The sequence below is a fragment of the Protopterus annectens genome, chromosome 2.part0 (genome assembly GCF_019279795.1).
Source record: "Protopterus annectens isolate FY-2018-M chromosome 2.part0, PAN1.0, whole genome shotgun sequence".
In the NCBI taxonomy this organism is placed as follows: domain Eukaryota; kingdom Metazoa; phylum Chordata; order Ceratodontiformes; family Protopteridae; genus Protopterus; species Protopterus annectens.
In genome coordinates, this window is record NC_056728.1 from 704081904 (window position 1) to 704097558 (window position 15655).

The following is a 15655-nucleotide window of genomic DNA, read 5'->3' on the forward strand; positions in this document are numbered from 1 at the left end:
CTATTGTATCAGGCATCGGTTCACTCACTGAACCTCTTCGCCTTTCTGACTGAAAAGTTGAAACCATTACTGAGATCTATCCGTGCAAGAATACAGGATACTACAGAATTCTTGCAGATAGTTACAGATACACAGTTGGACATGGACTGGCTTATGTGCACTTTGGATGTATCCTCTCTATACACCAGTATTCCCCACTGGGCAGGTCTAATGGCATTGGAATTCTGGCTTAACAAACTCAACTTATATCCACCAGGAATGAATACACTTCTAATATGTATGGCGGAACACATTTTGACCAAAAATGTATTCTACTTTCAACAGGATTGCTACTGGCAATTACAAGGCACAGCCATGGGAGCCTCTTTTGCGCCCATTTACGCAGACCTCTTCATGGGATACATAGAGGAAACCATCATATACGATCCAATGCATAATATATATTTACCTGAAATAGATATATGGAGGAGATACCTGGACGACTGTTGGCTGGTTTGGAAAGGGGGTAATGAATACCTCCAGGAATTCTTGGAATATTTAAACGGAAACATCTGGGGTATTGAATTTACTGAAGAACATCATCTCAACGAAATTCATTTTTTAGATGTCCATTTGAAAAGACAAATTGACAACACACTTCAAACATCTGTTTATAGAAAATTTCCTCAGTACAATACTCTTTTACATGCGGATAGCTTCCATCCGAAACACATTACTAAAAATATTCCAAAATCCCAATTTTTGAGAATCAGAAGAATATGTTCTTCGCAGGAAGACCTCACCAAACATCAAAATGATTTAACCAACAGATTTTTGTCCAGGGGATACTCATCACAAACTATCGACTCAGCGGTCCAATCTTGTGATACTATACCTAGACATTCTCTATTAGAATACAAAAAAAGTAAGAAAGCTAATGGTTCTGACGTATGTAGATTGGTTACTACTTATGGCCGAAACAGTAGAAACCTGATCAATATTGTCAATAACCACTGGAACATACTCAACTCGCACCCCCTTTTGGAAAATTATTTAGGAGAACGCTGCTACTTCTCCTACAGAAAGGGCAAATCCTTGTGTTCTCATTTTTCTCATTACAAAAAAACAACAAACACCACACCAAGCATGATAACTTTACACAAAGGACACTCACTGGAGATAAACTTATTGGCACTTTTCCTTGTGGCCATTGTAGTTTTTGTAACTACATTTTTAAAACAACAAGTTTCACCAGTAAAAATACAGGTCAGGTATATGACATCAACTTCTTTGGCAATTGCAGCTCAGACTGGATAGTCTATTTAGCTACCTGCACATGTCAGGCCTTTTATATCGGCCAGACATCGAGGCAATTCCGCATCAGAATTTCGGAACATTTGGGGGACATTAGAAACCACAGAATTACCAATGCACTCTACAAACACACAATGAAACATTCTACTGCAAGATTCACTTTTACAATCATTGATAGAATTTTGGGGGATCGTTCTTTCAAATCAGGATGGCACGATATTCTTAACACAAAAGAGAGAAGGTGGATTATTAAACTAGGGGGACTTTTTTCCCCAGGCTTAAATGATAAATTATGATTTTGCAGTAAGTAATTTTATTTCTTATTGTATAAACATTTATTCATCCATTGTTTTCTTCTTGTGTTTTTCCACATTATTTTGCTTAGATTGATTTTTCATGTTATATATATATGCTATACATATTTGATATTTAGATATATAATCAATGTATAGATGCATGTTAGTTTCAGACTGCATTACTTTGTGATTCATCACTATAACATTCTTTTGTTTTATTAATTACAGGAAATGAGGTCATGAATTGATTTACTTGCAGCTATATAAGAGCTTTATCCAATCATTTCAATGTACTACTGAGGAAAGCCTTGAGCTGAAACCGGTCTAGTTGTTAGCTTTTTGAAGTTAAAATAAATTCAATTGTTTGACTTTCCAGGGTGCTGGCATTTTTTCATTTTGGGACCATCACACTTGCTTGCCTGGCACCAGCCTAACTTGCTAGCTACATCCTTGCACTACATATTATTAAGATACAAGTCATATCTTGGGATACTTCTCTTAATATTTGCAGCACTGTCAGGCAACCAAGTCCGACTGGACTGGCGTTGCTTCTTGGCTACAAAAACACAGCTTCCTAGCTTGCAGTCAGATATACTCCAAATACTCCAAGTCTTCCCTTAGTGTTTTCTACCACCACCTTCTACAGAGTGAAGGCTTACTGGTTGTTCATTTCCTGGGTTGGTACTGCAACATTCTTCTTGAGCATCACTGCTGCACTGTCATTGGTATCTCTCCATTGCAATCTAATTTGTTGATCACATGTTTCAGAGGTTTACGGTACCTTGCATACCAGTAATTTCAGTGGTAGTTTATCTAGACCATCCTCCCTCAGTTTGGCAAGATCTCATTCTGTCTTTAAAGGGTCATTCATTTTGTTTCTCATTTGACACTCTTCCCATTCTTTTATCCTTCTGTTTCTCATTTGACACTCCTCCCATTCTTTTATCCTTCTGTTTCTCATTTGACACTCCTCCCATTCTTTTATCCTTCTTTCTTTCCCAGTCTGTAATTCCTCCCTTGTTTTCTTGCAGGGCTGAGGGAAAGATTTTTTATTCAGTACCTTATCCTGCTTTCCTGTCTTCTGTTCTCCTGCCTTTTTTCTTCCTACTTGTATATGCTGAAGGGGGGGTGGGGGTGGGGGGGTGGGGGGTGGAGGACAGTTTTATCACTTTGCTTACCCATGCCACCATTTTCCATCCTATATTGGCCTTCACATTTCCCTTGTTATTGCCTATATAGCATTTTCTTTCAACTTCGCCACCATATTTCTGTTCTTGTACACCTTCTCGTTTTAACTTGCCTTCATGTCTTCTTTTCTTAGTCTCATGAATCTTCTCTTTGCTTTTTTGTATCTTCTGCTTAACCTTTTTTTCACTGCCTTCCTCATATTGTTACCTAATTCTTTCTTAAAGCTTGTCCTCTTATTCTATTCCCTGATGGACCTACAGATTTAACAAGGAAGAAGCTTCCTTGATATACTCTTCCTTGCTGGACCTCCTGATTTAATACTGAAAGATGTCTTTGACAGCTCCTTACCTGGGGTCATCTTCTCCACCAATCAAAATTTGACAAAATATTGGAAGATTCTTTGCTGGGAGACATACCCATACCTGTTTCAGTGCACAGCATATGTCATGCTCTGGATACATAAGCATTCTTGATTCCCAGGTCTGCCTTTTTTTTTCTTTTTTTTTTTTTTTTTTAATGCTCGTACAGTATGGCTGTTGGTACTTGATATCACTGAAGTTCCTGCATTTATGTGCACTACATAGTCTCTCTTTCAGGTGTTTTGATCACATTGACTAATGGTGATATGATAACTTAACCCCATATAAAAACCTAACCCCCATGATAACCTAACCCCATATAAAAATGGGAAGAAGGAAGTTGACGACGATCCTCACTGGTATTGGCTGCATTGTGTTGGGGAGTAGATAATGTGAGAAACTGGCATGGGTAAGATTTAAACCCGGCATCAGAGCCATAGCTGGTTTAATTGGCACCATGGACAATTGCCAGAGTAATGCCACCATCAGAAAATGAGAACAAAAAAAGGGGGGGGTACCTCCTAAAACTATAATAATGAGCTTATCTTAGTCCCTTGCTACAGTTACTGAGACATGCTTACACTTCAAGTACATAAACACATAAGTAGCAGTGATATTAGCCACAGCTGCTTAAACGACTGCTATGCAGTCGTGCACAGGCAGTAGCTCTTTGGTGTCAGTCATGCCTCTGTGAGCTTGCTGCCTTAGCAGCTGAGCCTTTTGTCCCACCCTAGCTGCAGTACTGCTTAACACTTATTGCTATGGAAGAGGAAAATTATGGCCAATCTTGCAGCATAAAATATGGCAATAGTCAAAAGCTCCTTGTGTAAGTAGCAGTGGTAGGGTCAATTTCAGAACAACAGACTAAGTTGTGAGCATTGCCACAATGACAGTCTGAGAGTAAGCTATGACTTGCCCTTCTTGCATTTTATAGCTGTTGAAGAACCAGACCCTAATCTCTGCAGGTGATGACTTCATCTTTTTTGCACATACTCACTAGTGCCAGTTGTCTGCCTTGGAACAAGATGGGAGGAGCTAAGAGAGGTGTGGCTCGGTTTCCACTTTGGGAAATCTTAGTGTGCTGGAACAGCCCAACCACATTACACATGTGTTCTGCCACATTAGAACATAGCACTTTTAGCTGTTCATGTCATATTTCCAAAATTCATTTTACTTGCTTGATAAGGTGTTAGAAGCTGAAGAAATAGCTAAAGGGCCACACAATATTGCTATGATCTTAGCTAACTCGCTCAAGAAGTCATCCTGCAATTTGCACTGCATTAATTCTGACTGTGGTCTGGAACAGCCCATGGGGGTGCAGATGGGTAACAGTTACACAGATCTTCCCTGACTTGGAAAGCCATCACAAAGAACCATTGGATTCTAGATATGTTCACGTAGCCATGTCTTTGGGCTCATTGGTGTCTCTACATAAAGAGTTTTGCTAGTGGCGCTCTTGGGATGGACCCAGACCTTACTACTGAAAAGGGAACCCAGAGGCTGTCCCATTTTCCCTCAGTAATGTTGCTTTGACTCCTGACTAGTAAATACATCATACTTGTTTGCTGAAGGGATGTAGCTTTATCATTGCTCACATACAATGCTTGTGTAAGAGTACAGTGGACTGCTATTGCTTTGCTGACTGTAGGTGTGCAGAATTTCTTTTGCTAGTTACTTTTTTAACTTTATTGTTTGGAAGTGTTTATGGCTTGTTCATTTTGTACCCTTTCATTTGTAAAGTCTTTTGGAAATTCTTGCAAACACTGAAAGACATAGCTCTGTGCTGTATACATTTCTACATTTTCTTGATCGGTCTGCCACTGTGGTAATTTTAGGCAACACTGTACACAAAGCTAATCATCATACCAGTGGGACTTGTATTTCCCAGTGAAAATTGAAACCAGGAAAAGCATAGTAAATTTTTACTTTAAGGCCAAGTGCTTGGCAAAGCTGCATTTTACTGATATGATGCATAGATCTGTTGTACTGTGTTCTCATTTGCCTTGTTTTAACAGTAGAATTTTTCTTTCTACATTTACTTTGTCCAACTTCTGTAAAGATGTCATTTTGTTTATTTTCTTTTGTGGTATTTCTTTTCTTCTTTAGTACCATTTTTGTTGAACTCCTTCGCTAGTGAAAATAAACCTTTGATAATTGACAAATGATCGTTATAAATCTAATGAGCCTTTTGAGCATTTCCTCAGAATTGTTTGTGTGCCAACTCTGACTGTGTTAGATTCCTTGTGCTCGAGTGAGTTTTTCAGGTCACAGAGTGTTTAAAACAGCTGTACAAAAGACGTGTAATGTTTTCTTTTTACATAAAGAGTGCTTGTAACTTGATATTGAATCTTTTTAGTGTTCAGGGGTGACCAGCAGTTATTTTAATATTATGGTTAGTCATTCCATGAGAGCATTTCCCTCTTTTCTTGCCACGTATTTCCAGGCATTTGATTTAGTTTGTCTGTGCCAGTTTATATTCAGCACATATTCTAGATGGACTCTATAATAAAGCTGTTAGAATCCTGATTTTGAATTTGATATATGGGTGAAAATTGTATAAATGCAAAAGTGCATTAATATTCCAAATGTTGAAATTTGTCAAGTACAATGTTACTGAGATGCATTAATTAGTTTTAGTGCATCTTTCTGCAATATTGAAAGCTAACCCTCTTACAATCTGAGATAGAAAAAACAGCCATTCATGAATTCAAAGAATGTTAATACACGTTTATTAAGAATGTTAATACACGTTTATTTATACTAACTTTAAGTTTCCTTTAATGTTTGCTAGGAGGCACTACAGAGGATTATTGGAAATCTGGCAAACAAGAATGATGAGATGCAGAATTTCATTGACACCTTAAATCATGCATTAAAGGGCGTGCAGGTATGTTGCCTTTTTTCAGGTATTTGTTGATATAAGTAACTGGATTTTTAAATATTGGACTGAGCTAGAGCTGATCAACAGAATTTGGATAATGTGTAATGCAGCAGTCATCTATGAGGATGCAGTTAAATAGCATTTTATTACAGAATATGAAAGACTACATGTTAAGCAGCAAGACATCTAGGCATTTAGTGTTTTGTGTGTATCTTCTACAGAAATACATTTTTTATTTTATTTTATTATTTTTATTCATGTGTTAACAGGGTATGTAAATTGGCCATAAGACCATTTTGAGCCATGACCCACATTACAAGAATTATTGTAAATGCAATATATATTGACACTTTAGAGTAGCCAGTGAGTGAACATGTTTTGGGAGGTGGGCAGAAACTGGAGTACCGAGAGAAAACTCCTGCGGATACAAGGAAAACATAACAGACGTCAAAAAGACAGTGATTGCAAGTTAGGATTGAATGTTTGACCCTGGAACTGTGCATCTAAGATTTTAACTACTGAGCCACCATATTGCCCATTATAGCCAAAGAGATCCAATGTACAGAAACTCTCCTTATAGGGGGAAAAGTTGGCATTAACCCTCTCTGATTCCTACCTATTATTTTTTTTAATTTGTCTTGGAAGACTTCAGAAGGAATGTTATTGTTACATATTACATTTTTTGCTTTCAGGTCTGCCAAGATGTAGGCATTTGTTTTATTTCAGCAATATTGCTTGGTTGTCTTGTTTTTATCATTTCCACTACTTAATTGGAACTTCATGTCTTTATTTCTAAACATAAAGTACACAGTTTCTAGAGGATCTTGAAAATCAAGGAGCACTATTTGTTTGGAAGAAATTCAAGAAATGTTTTACTCTAAATTAAACCAATGGTTCCGAGCATCTATATGATCACAGTTCAAGTGCTTCGAGAGACCATCAGATATTTACCCTTTGTGAAATATGCAAGTTTTTTTTTTTATCCCATAACCTTAACAAGTACTGACAAATTCAAGAGCTGGCTTTGTTCCTTCCACTCCAGCAGATGCTGTAGCAGCCAGTTTGACTAGGCGTGTGACACTTTCCAAATATTTACTTCATAGACCAAAGCTTTAGCTTTGAAATTGTTCAGAACTTGCTACCTTAGCTAGATGAAAAGAAGCATAAGCATTCCCTGTTCTGAAGTTGTCTGTCCAGAAGCAGACTTTTGCTTTAAACGTCCTGTAGACTTTTAATTTCTTAGTCTTGCAGTTCCTGAATTCATGATAAATATTTAATACACTTAGGCTTTCTTCATTTCATTTTCCAGGTCCTGCTGTGATATGCTTCCTTCACTGAGAGAAGGATGGCGACATTAACAGTGGAGACTTCCTTAAGTCTAAGTTAAGTCATAGGAGATGGGACACTGTTCAAATGGGCAGCATCTCTCCCTATATTTCTTTCTTTGAGTAGGGTCATTATAGTAGCACAAATCAAGAAATAGCCAGCACTCTGAGTCAATGAGCCCAAATAAATGCAAGTTTAATTAAACCAACCAGAAACAGACCAGTTTCAGCGATCAAGCCTTTATCATTGTTATATAAAAACACAAAAAAGGCTTAAAAAGCAATGAAAAGTCAATGATTGGTATCTACAGTTGCTCATTAAGCCCAGGTGGGAACACCCCCCTACCCACAGCTTAATAATCTAGATTTTCTCTTTTTTATTTGATAAAGTATGCCAACCAACTTTTATCCCTTCTATTCAGAGTTATTTTATCAGTAGTTACAAAATTAAACATAGCTGAACCATTTAAACTTGATTGTTTATACGAAGCATTTGAACCATGTCTATACCTTATGTCACTAAGATGTTCAGAAATTCTTATTTTAAAGGGGCAAGAGGTTTGTCCAATATAAAATGCTGAGTAATTACAGGTGGCTAGATAAATCACCCAGTCAGTATTACAACTAAAAACTAATGTCTTTCGGCTTTTCCCGGTTAGGGGTTGCCACAGCAGAACTCCGGTCCGCTAATGATTGGCAGTGGATTTTTACAGTGCCGAGGTGCCAGCCCGATGCCCACCCTTCAAAGAAGGTGCACCCATTCACGCACGCACCTACCTGCATGTCTTTAAACGTCACTCGACTGCGGGGAGGACATACCGAGTCCACACAGAAGGCGCTACAACCGAGAATCGAACCGGAGAATCTCTTGCTGTGAGGCGACAATGCTAACCGCTGCACTACCGAGGCCTACCAAAAATATTAATATCAAAAATAGCTGAAGTGTTTTTGGAAGTGAAACTTTTGCTTTTGTATACGTACCTACAAAAACTACAGTTACCACAAGGGTAACAGCCTAATAAGGTGTGACCCTCAATGGTAGTTTGATGTGTATTAGAGCTGGACGTTGTCAAGTTCTTGTAATGATTAAACCAGCCACCCAATGTTTTACCTTTCCTGTATGAAAATAAACATCTTGATGGTAACAAATTGCTTAAACTTTCATCTGTTAATAAAATACCCCAGTGTTTTTGTACCAAGTCTATAAAAAATTGTGCATTAGTGACTAGCCTCAGCGGTTGCTTGTAATTCTGCCCGGTCTTGTATTGTAATAACTGAGATCCATCAGTGATGTTCACCATATTTGAAGTAATAACCTCTTGATAAGATCTTGATTCTGAATTGATTAATCATGTTCAGAAGAACAAATCCTACGTAACCTCAAAAACTGAGATTTGGGAATGTTCCTTATGATATGACAGGATGGCAACTAGGGTGTTGCTGTGTGGATGTTTACTATATATTGTACTAGCCAAAGTGCCATTCTCCTGTACAAATACCATCACATCCAAAAAAACAATCTTGATTTGATGAAAATTTAAGGTAAAATTGATCCCCCATTTATTTTCATTAAGATATTCCACAAACTCATGTAAATACTACAGGTCCGATCACCACACAAGCAGACAGTTATCCAAATACTTAACGCCAGATATCTAGTGAAACCAAGAACATGTCATGATTATTATCATAAATTATTTGTTCTTCGATGTAGCCCATGAACAAATCAGCATAAATTGGGGGCAAAAGAAGCCTCCATAGCTGTACCTTTGAGTTGTAAATAACATTCATCCTTGAAGCAAAACACATTTTTGGTTAATACATGTTCAGTCAGACATACCAAATATGTACTAAACCAGGATTGTAAACAGCAGCACGGTTTAGCCAATACTGTAAGGCTAGTAATTCTGTCCGGTGAAGCATGTTAATATATAGGGCTGTGACATCTAATTTACATAGATACCAACTTTTTTCCAGTTGTATGTCCTATATGATATTGAGAAAATCTGTTGAATCTTGGATCCGAGATGTAACTAAACCAAGTAATGCAGCGGTTCCCATTTTTTGTGCCGCGGCACCCTGGAGAACCACGGCTTCCTCATAGGGGCGCTGTGAATTAATAAACTTAGTTGCAAAATAAACTGCGAACAGTTTGCGGTTTATTTTGTAGCTAAGCTTATTAGTTTGTGTCGAATTAAGTCTAGACCTACACTGTAGAATTTTAGCAGAACTGACATTAAATATAGTAGCGGTCCCCAGCCACCGGGCCGCAGACCAGTACTGGGCTGTGGAGCACTTGGAACCGGGCCGCCAGGTAAGTGAATGCCTGTATGAGTGTGTGTGTGTGTGTGTGTGTGTGTGTGTGTGTGTGTGTGTGTGTGTGTGTGTGTGTGTGTGTGTGTGTGTGTGTGTCTACATGTGTGAGTGAATGCATGCATGAAAACAAAAGAGTCTGTGTGTGTGTGTGTGTGTGTGTGTGTGTGTGTGTGTGTGTGTGTGTGTGTGTGTGTGTGTGTGTGTGGGTCTGGGTGTGGGTGGGTGTGGGTCTGGGTGTGGGTGGGTGTGGGTGCGTGTGTGGTGTGTGGTGTGTGTGTGTGTGTGTGTGTGTGTGTGTGGTGTGTGTGTGTGGTGTGTGTGTGTGCGTGGGTGTGATGTGAGATCAGGAGAGTGAGAGCGATGTGTGAGTGAATGCAGGAATGAATGAAGAAGTGGCTGTGTGTGTGTATGTGAGAGCGGGAGAGTGATGTGAGTGAATGCAGGTATGAATGAGGAAGTGATTGTGTGTGAATGAATGCAGGTATGAACGAGGAAGTGACTGGGTGTGTGTTTGATCGGGAGAGAGTGAGAGCGATGTGTGTGAGTGAATGTGTGCATGAATAGGAGAGACTGTGTGTGTGCGTGCGTGCGTGTGTGTGTGTGTGTGTGTGTGTGTGTGTGTGTGTGTGTGTGATGTCGGGGGGGGGTAGTAAAGATTGAGAGTGATCCCTGGCAGCAGTGAGGTCTGTGTAAGTCTGGGCCATACCACTGGACACATACCTCTCACCCTCTTATTTATTTTATTTTACATTTGTTTACCGGGAAAGTCTGACTGGACACAGGTCCATTTTCAGCGGAGGTTCAGCGGAGGCCCGGGGAGAAAAGCTCCACAATACAATACAGTACGTGAGAGAAGAGAAAAAAAAATTCTTAGATCAAGAAATCTGGACAAAGCCAAAAATAGTGGCAGTACAAAGGCACAAAATAGGGACACTTTTAAGTACTGCTCTCACAAACTTAGAAAGTTGATAGAATGCAGGTTTTGCATTAGCATCAATTTTTTGAAGAGTATGAAGTATGAAACTCAACTCTCTCATTTTCTGACTTCAACCTCAATGGATCTATCAGTGATTTGCCAGAAGACATAAATTTTAAGCGAAAAAGACCAAAAATATGTGACAAAAATGTGGACATTCTGCAAAAATCTGTACAGTTGAGAGGTATGCTGGACAGAACCAAATAATGGGGACAGATTTTAAATATTTAAATATAAGTTAATAAGGTTGCCATTAGGTTTGCTTACCTCTCAACAATAGAAGATCAGTGTTATGCTGTTAAGCAGAATGTACACTTTTTTTTTTTTGGCAATTGTCTGTATTATACTTTTGAGCTTTTCTCCCCAGGTCTCCTAGTCCAGTCGGGCAGCCTCGTTAAACAAATGTCAAATAAATAAATATGCACTTTATGTGCACTGCGGGGAGGGGGGCTACTTGGGAAAACGTAGTTTCAGCAAGGGAGCCGAGAATCGAAAAAGTTTGGGAACCACTGAAGTAATAGTTTTAAGTACGGAGGTAAAAAGGATGATAGTGGCTCAGTTAGTGATCCTGTCCCTGAGACAATGGGTTGTCCAGGAGGTTGCCATAAATCCTTGTGGATTTTGGGTAGTAGATAAAAATATTGTTTACAGGAATCTGGAACTGTCAATTGGTCAACCATATCTTTAGAGATGATCCCTTCCCCCAATGCCAATTCCTAAAATCGGTCTATTTCAGATTTAAATTTAGGGGGGGGATCCAAAACATCTGCTGGTAAAACCGATGGTCCATCAACTGTATTTTTGGCCTCTAAAAATACATACACCAGTCCTAAACTAATATAGAACCACCTTTGCCAGCAGTATTAATCACTTATTGGTTATTACTCAGTTTTTAAGGTCTGGTATTGTATCTTTGTTAAATTGTTATTCCTTATTTTCTTGTAAGAATTATAAGGGAAATGTAAATCAAGAATTATTTGCTGTTGAAAAACCAACACATACTTACTCGCAAGAGGTGAAAAAGTAGATGGTCTAAACTTAAACCCAACCTTATCCTGTGCAGTGTTAGGTTTGTCATAAAAAAATGTAAATGCAGTGTTCCACAAAAAGAAATAATATCCTGAACAAAAACTTCTTCAGGAACCAAGTAACTGGGGATAAATCCCAAACCTTTATTTAACGTTTCATTTTCAGTCTGAGACAATGGTGTAGAGGAATTCTGAAATGATTCTACTTGGGTACCATCAACTGTAGTAGTCTCTCTAACGTAGAAGCCGCACTTATGGTGCTTCTGTCCAGCCCCCTGCCTCTTCTAAAGGGGCAGTATTATTTTTCTTCTTAGCCTTAGGTGAAATGGGAGTTGCATCCCCCTCAGTTTCAGCAGCAGATGAAAAATCCTCTGCTGAAGTTTCCGTCTGTCCATCACAAGATTTCAATGTGGAATTTTTCCATTTTTGCTTTGGAGGAACCCCAAGACGTTCCTCTTTATCCAAAACTTTTACACCCTTATGAATCTGAAACTGTTTCCCATGTTCATAATCCCTAATATGCCGCTGAAATTTTTTAAGCATGCTGGACTTGCTCCAGTTTGGGTGATATCATTTGGTAATGTCCGTGGATCCCATAGAAGTACCACAGGCATGTAGTTAAATCAGTTCATCTTGCCACTTTGAAAGCATTAATTGCCTGGTTACTTTTCTGCTTCATAGCTGTGTTATAGCTTGCTAGGTTATTAAATTCTAGCTGTTATTTTAATCATAAAGAAGATTTCACCATCAAATCTTGCATCTAATGAATGTTTTAAAAGCAGTATCTTGTTCAACATCAGTTAACAAACAATTGTCATAGACAAACTTCCTTGAAGACTTCCTTCTTAAAGTGCTTATTTTGTCAAAGGACAGATCAGAATTGTGACAATTGTGAAAATTTCAAGATGTTCAATAAATCTTCCATGCTATGACATTAAAATTTTTTTTTAATTATACCTGGTTAAAAGAAAGAACCATGGCAGCAGCAAAGCAACCTAGAAAATGTAAATCCTCTTCATACTCAAAGGATGGCACATCCTTGAAGGTTTTTCTTTAAGGATTCAGAAAACTGGTCATAAAGATGTTGAAAGACTGTTAGATTGCTTTATCCAGTCTTAAAAATTAAGTAGTAAACACCAGTGGAAATTCCTTTCTCAGAACAGCATTTCGTCTTACTTCATGTGCCAGAGCCCTCCACTTCTAGGAAAGTATCAAAATTCATTGTAGTTGAGAGTTGTAGATATATGGGCAAAGGGCTTGTAGTCTGTACCTCCAGTGTCAATACTTTTGATGCCACCAATGTTCACACTTGAGCTGATGCAAGCTGTTGACTTGCAGACTCAATCTGTATGAGCAATGTACAGGTCTTGCAAGAAAATGCAAATAGTAGATATGCTGATTTGAGCAGTTTTGTTGGCTCCATTTACCTGGCTGATCATCAGCTCCCTCCCTACTGGTTGTCTAGTTGATTTGTTTTCTTCCTGGATTAAGAGCCATATGGCTCATTCTTCCCTTTGGGTGTGAGTTAAGTAAGCAGGAGAAGAAAACCTCATCTGCATGTTACAGGATTGGATATTTGTTTGTAAGCTGCCCCCTGAGTTATGCCTGTAGTACCTAAGGAGTTGGCATTTAGTGAACCTTACACAATCTACTCTCTGGACCCAGTGAGCCTTACATGATCTACTCTCTGGACCCGCGGTGGTGGTGCTGCGGTAGTGTTGTCGCCTCACAGTAAGATGCTGTCCGGTTCAATTCTCAGCTAGAGCGTCTTGTGTGTGGAGACATGCGTGAATGGGAGTACCTTAGTTGAAGGTTGTGCGTCAGGACTGGTAACTCGGCACGTAAAAATCAACTACCAATCATTAGCGGACCGGAGTTCTGCTGTGGCGACCCCTAACTGGGAAAAGCCGAAAGACACAACAACAACAACATGATCTACTCTCTGCTCCGCTTGATGTAATCAGTTGATCCTGCTCCCAAATTCCTCACTCTTTACTCAGGATTTAACTACAGTGTGTGTGCCAGAGCACATTCCCAGTCCTTCCTCCACAAAGATAAATGAACTGGTTGAGTTCCTTCATTCCTTTCCTCCCCAGAATAAGGTGATCAAGTGGCTAAGTGAGCCCTGGTCACCTAGGTCACTGTCTGGGCTTTAAGCCTCTACATTAGTTGAGCTATCAAGTAGAACATATTTACCAGGGAAGTATGGAGAACTGATAGAACTGTTGATTCTTTGGGTAAGAAGAGTTTCAGAGGTGTACTGTTACTGACTTAACATTGCAAGTACTGGAAGGTGTCAACTGAGAGGATGGCCTGAGTAAAAATCATCAATATGGAAATATATTTGGCCTTGTTTGTCTTTCAAGAAAGAAATAAGTTATGTCCAGGGCTTGATGTTCAAAATTTATAAAATAATTTCACCTAATCAGCCAGCAAATGCTTCAGAGGATCCATGAATTATATTAATTTGGGTAAAGTGAAATGTAAAAAACAAAGTGAGGCTTTTATGTTGTAGTTAGGAATGTTAATTCATACAGAACTAATATGCTTCTTTATCACTAATTTTACTTATGCTTAAAAAAATGGCTTCCAGTACAGCATAAAGTGGACCCAATACTAGGCTCTGTCTCTCATCTTCAGACTTCTTCATCCTGACTTATTCCCACCACTAGATGCCAAACTTTATACTAAACACACACACACACACACACACACACACACACACACACACACACACACACACACACACACACCCAGCATCCTGAAATGCTTCTCCCAAGCAACCCCCCCTCCAACCCCAACAAACCAGGCTACACTGCACTGACCACTCTTTCTCCATCATTGCTTCCAGGGCTTGATGTTCAAAACTTATAAAATAATTTCACCTAATCAGCCAGCAAATGCTTCAGAGGATCCATGAATTATATTAATTTGGGTAAAGTGAAATGTAAAAAACAAAGTGAGGATTTTATGTTGTAGTTAGGAATGTTAATTCATACAGAACTAATATGTTTCTTTATCACTAATTTTACTTATGCTTAAAAAAAATGGCTTCCAGTACAGCATAAAGTGGACCCAATACTAGGCTCTGTCTCTCATCTTCAGACTTCTTCATCCTGACTTATTCCCACCACTAGATGCCAAACTTTATACTAAACACACACACACACACACACACACACACACACACACACACACACACACACACACACACACACACACACACACACACACACAGCATCCTGAAATGCTTCTCCCAAGCAACCCCCCCTCCAACCCCAACAAACCAGGCTACACTGCACTGACCACTCTTTCTCCATCATTGCTTCTAAAATATGGAAATCCTTCTCCGGCCATCTAAAGGAACCACAACCCCACTTCACCACCTTCAGAGCTGAACTTAAAATTCCTCTACACCAAATCAAATTGTACTTGTCACACAGAAGCCCACATCACATAAGGGCATATTAACCTTCAGCATTAGTTTCTTCAACTACTAACACCTCCACCATACCCTGCATTGACTTTCATTACCCCACAGCATTTCTACCATGGTGTAAACCTGAAATATAGTCATATGAATTTTAAAATGTGCATTTCTCTCATAAGTGTTATTATTTCAGTTCTGTTTTAGATATATACAGCTTGCTGCCCGTCTGTTCTCATTTTTTTAAAGTGAATTATTTCTTCATCTGGGCATTACCTGCAAATGGTCAGTTGGGATCAGTGTACCACCTGCTAGTCAAATGTAAAAATAAAACTAGTAGTACAAAGTTTTGCCATGTATATAATGTGTAAAAGAACAATACAATTGGATGGCTAAGTGGTGCAGTGGTAGCATTGTCGCCTCACAGCAAGAGACTCTCCAGTTCGATTCTCAGCTGGGGTGCCTTCTGTGCGGAGTCTGCATGTCCTCCCTGTGTTCGTGTGGGTTTCCTTCGGGTGCTTTGGTTTCCTCCCACATTACAAAGACATGCGTCTGGAGCGTTTCTC

At 39.1% G+C, this 15655-nt stretch overlaps 1 protein-coding gene across 2 annotated transcripts in view; it reads left to right on the forward strand.

Moving 5' to 3' along the window:
• LOC122793200 (FSD1-like protein) overlaps positions 1-15655 on the forward strand; it is a 913201-nt gene that overhangs the window by 244390 nt on the left and 653156 nt on the right. For both annotated transcript variants that reach the window (XM_044061031.1, XM_044061032.1), the window contains exon 2: positions 5928-6023. In XM_044061031.1, coding sequence (XP_043916966.1) covers positions 5928-6023 — 96 coding nt within the window. The remainder of the gene's footprint in view (positions 1-5927; positions 6024-15655) is intronic.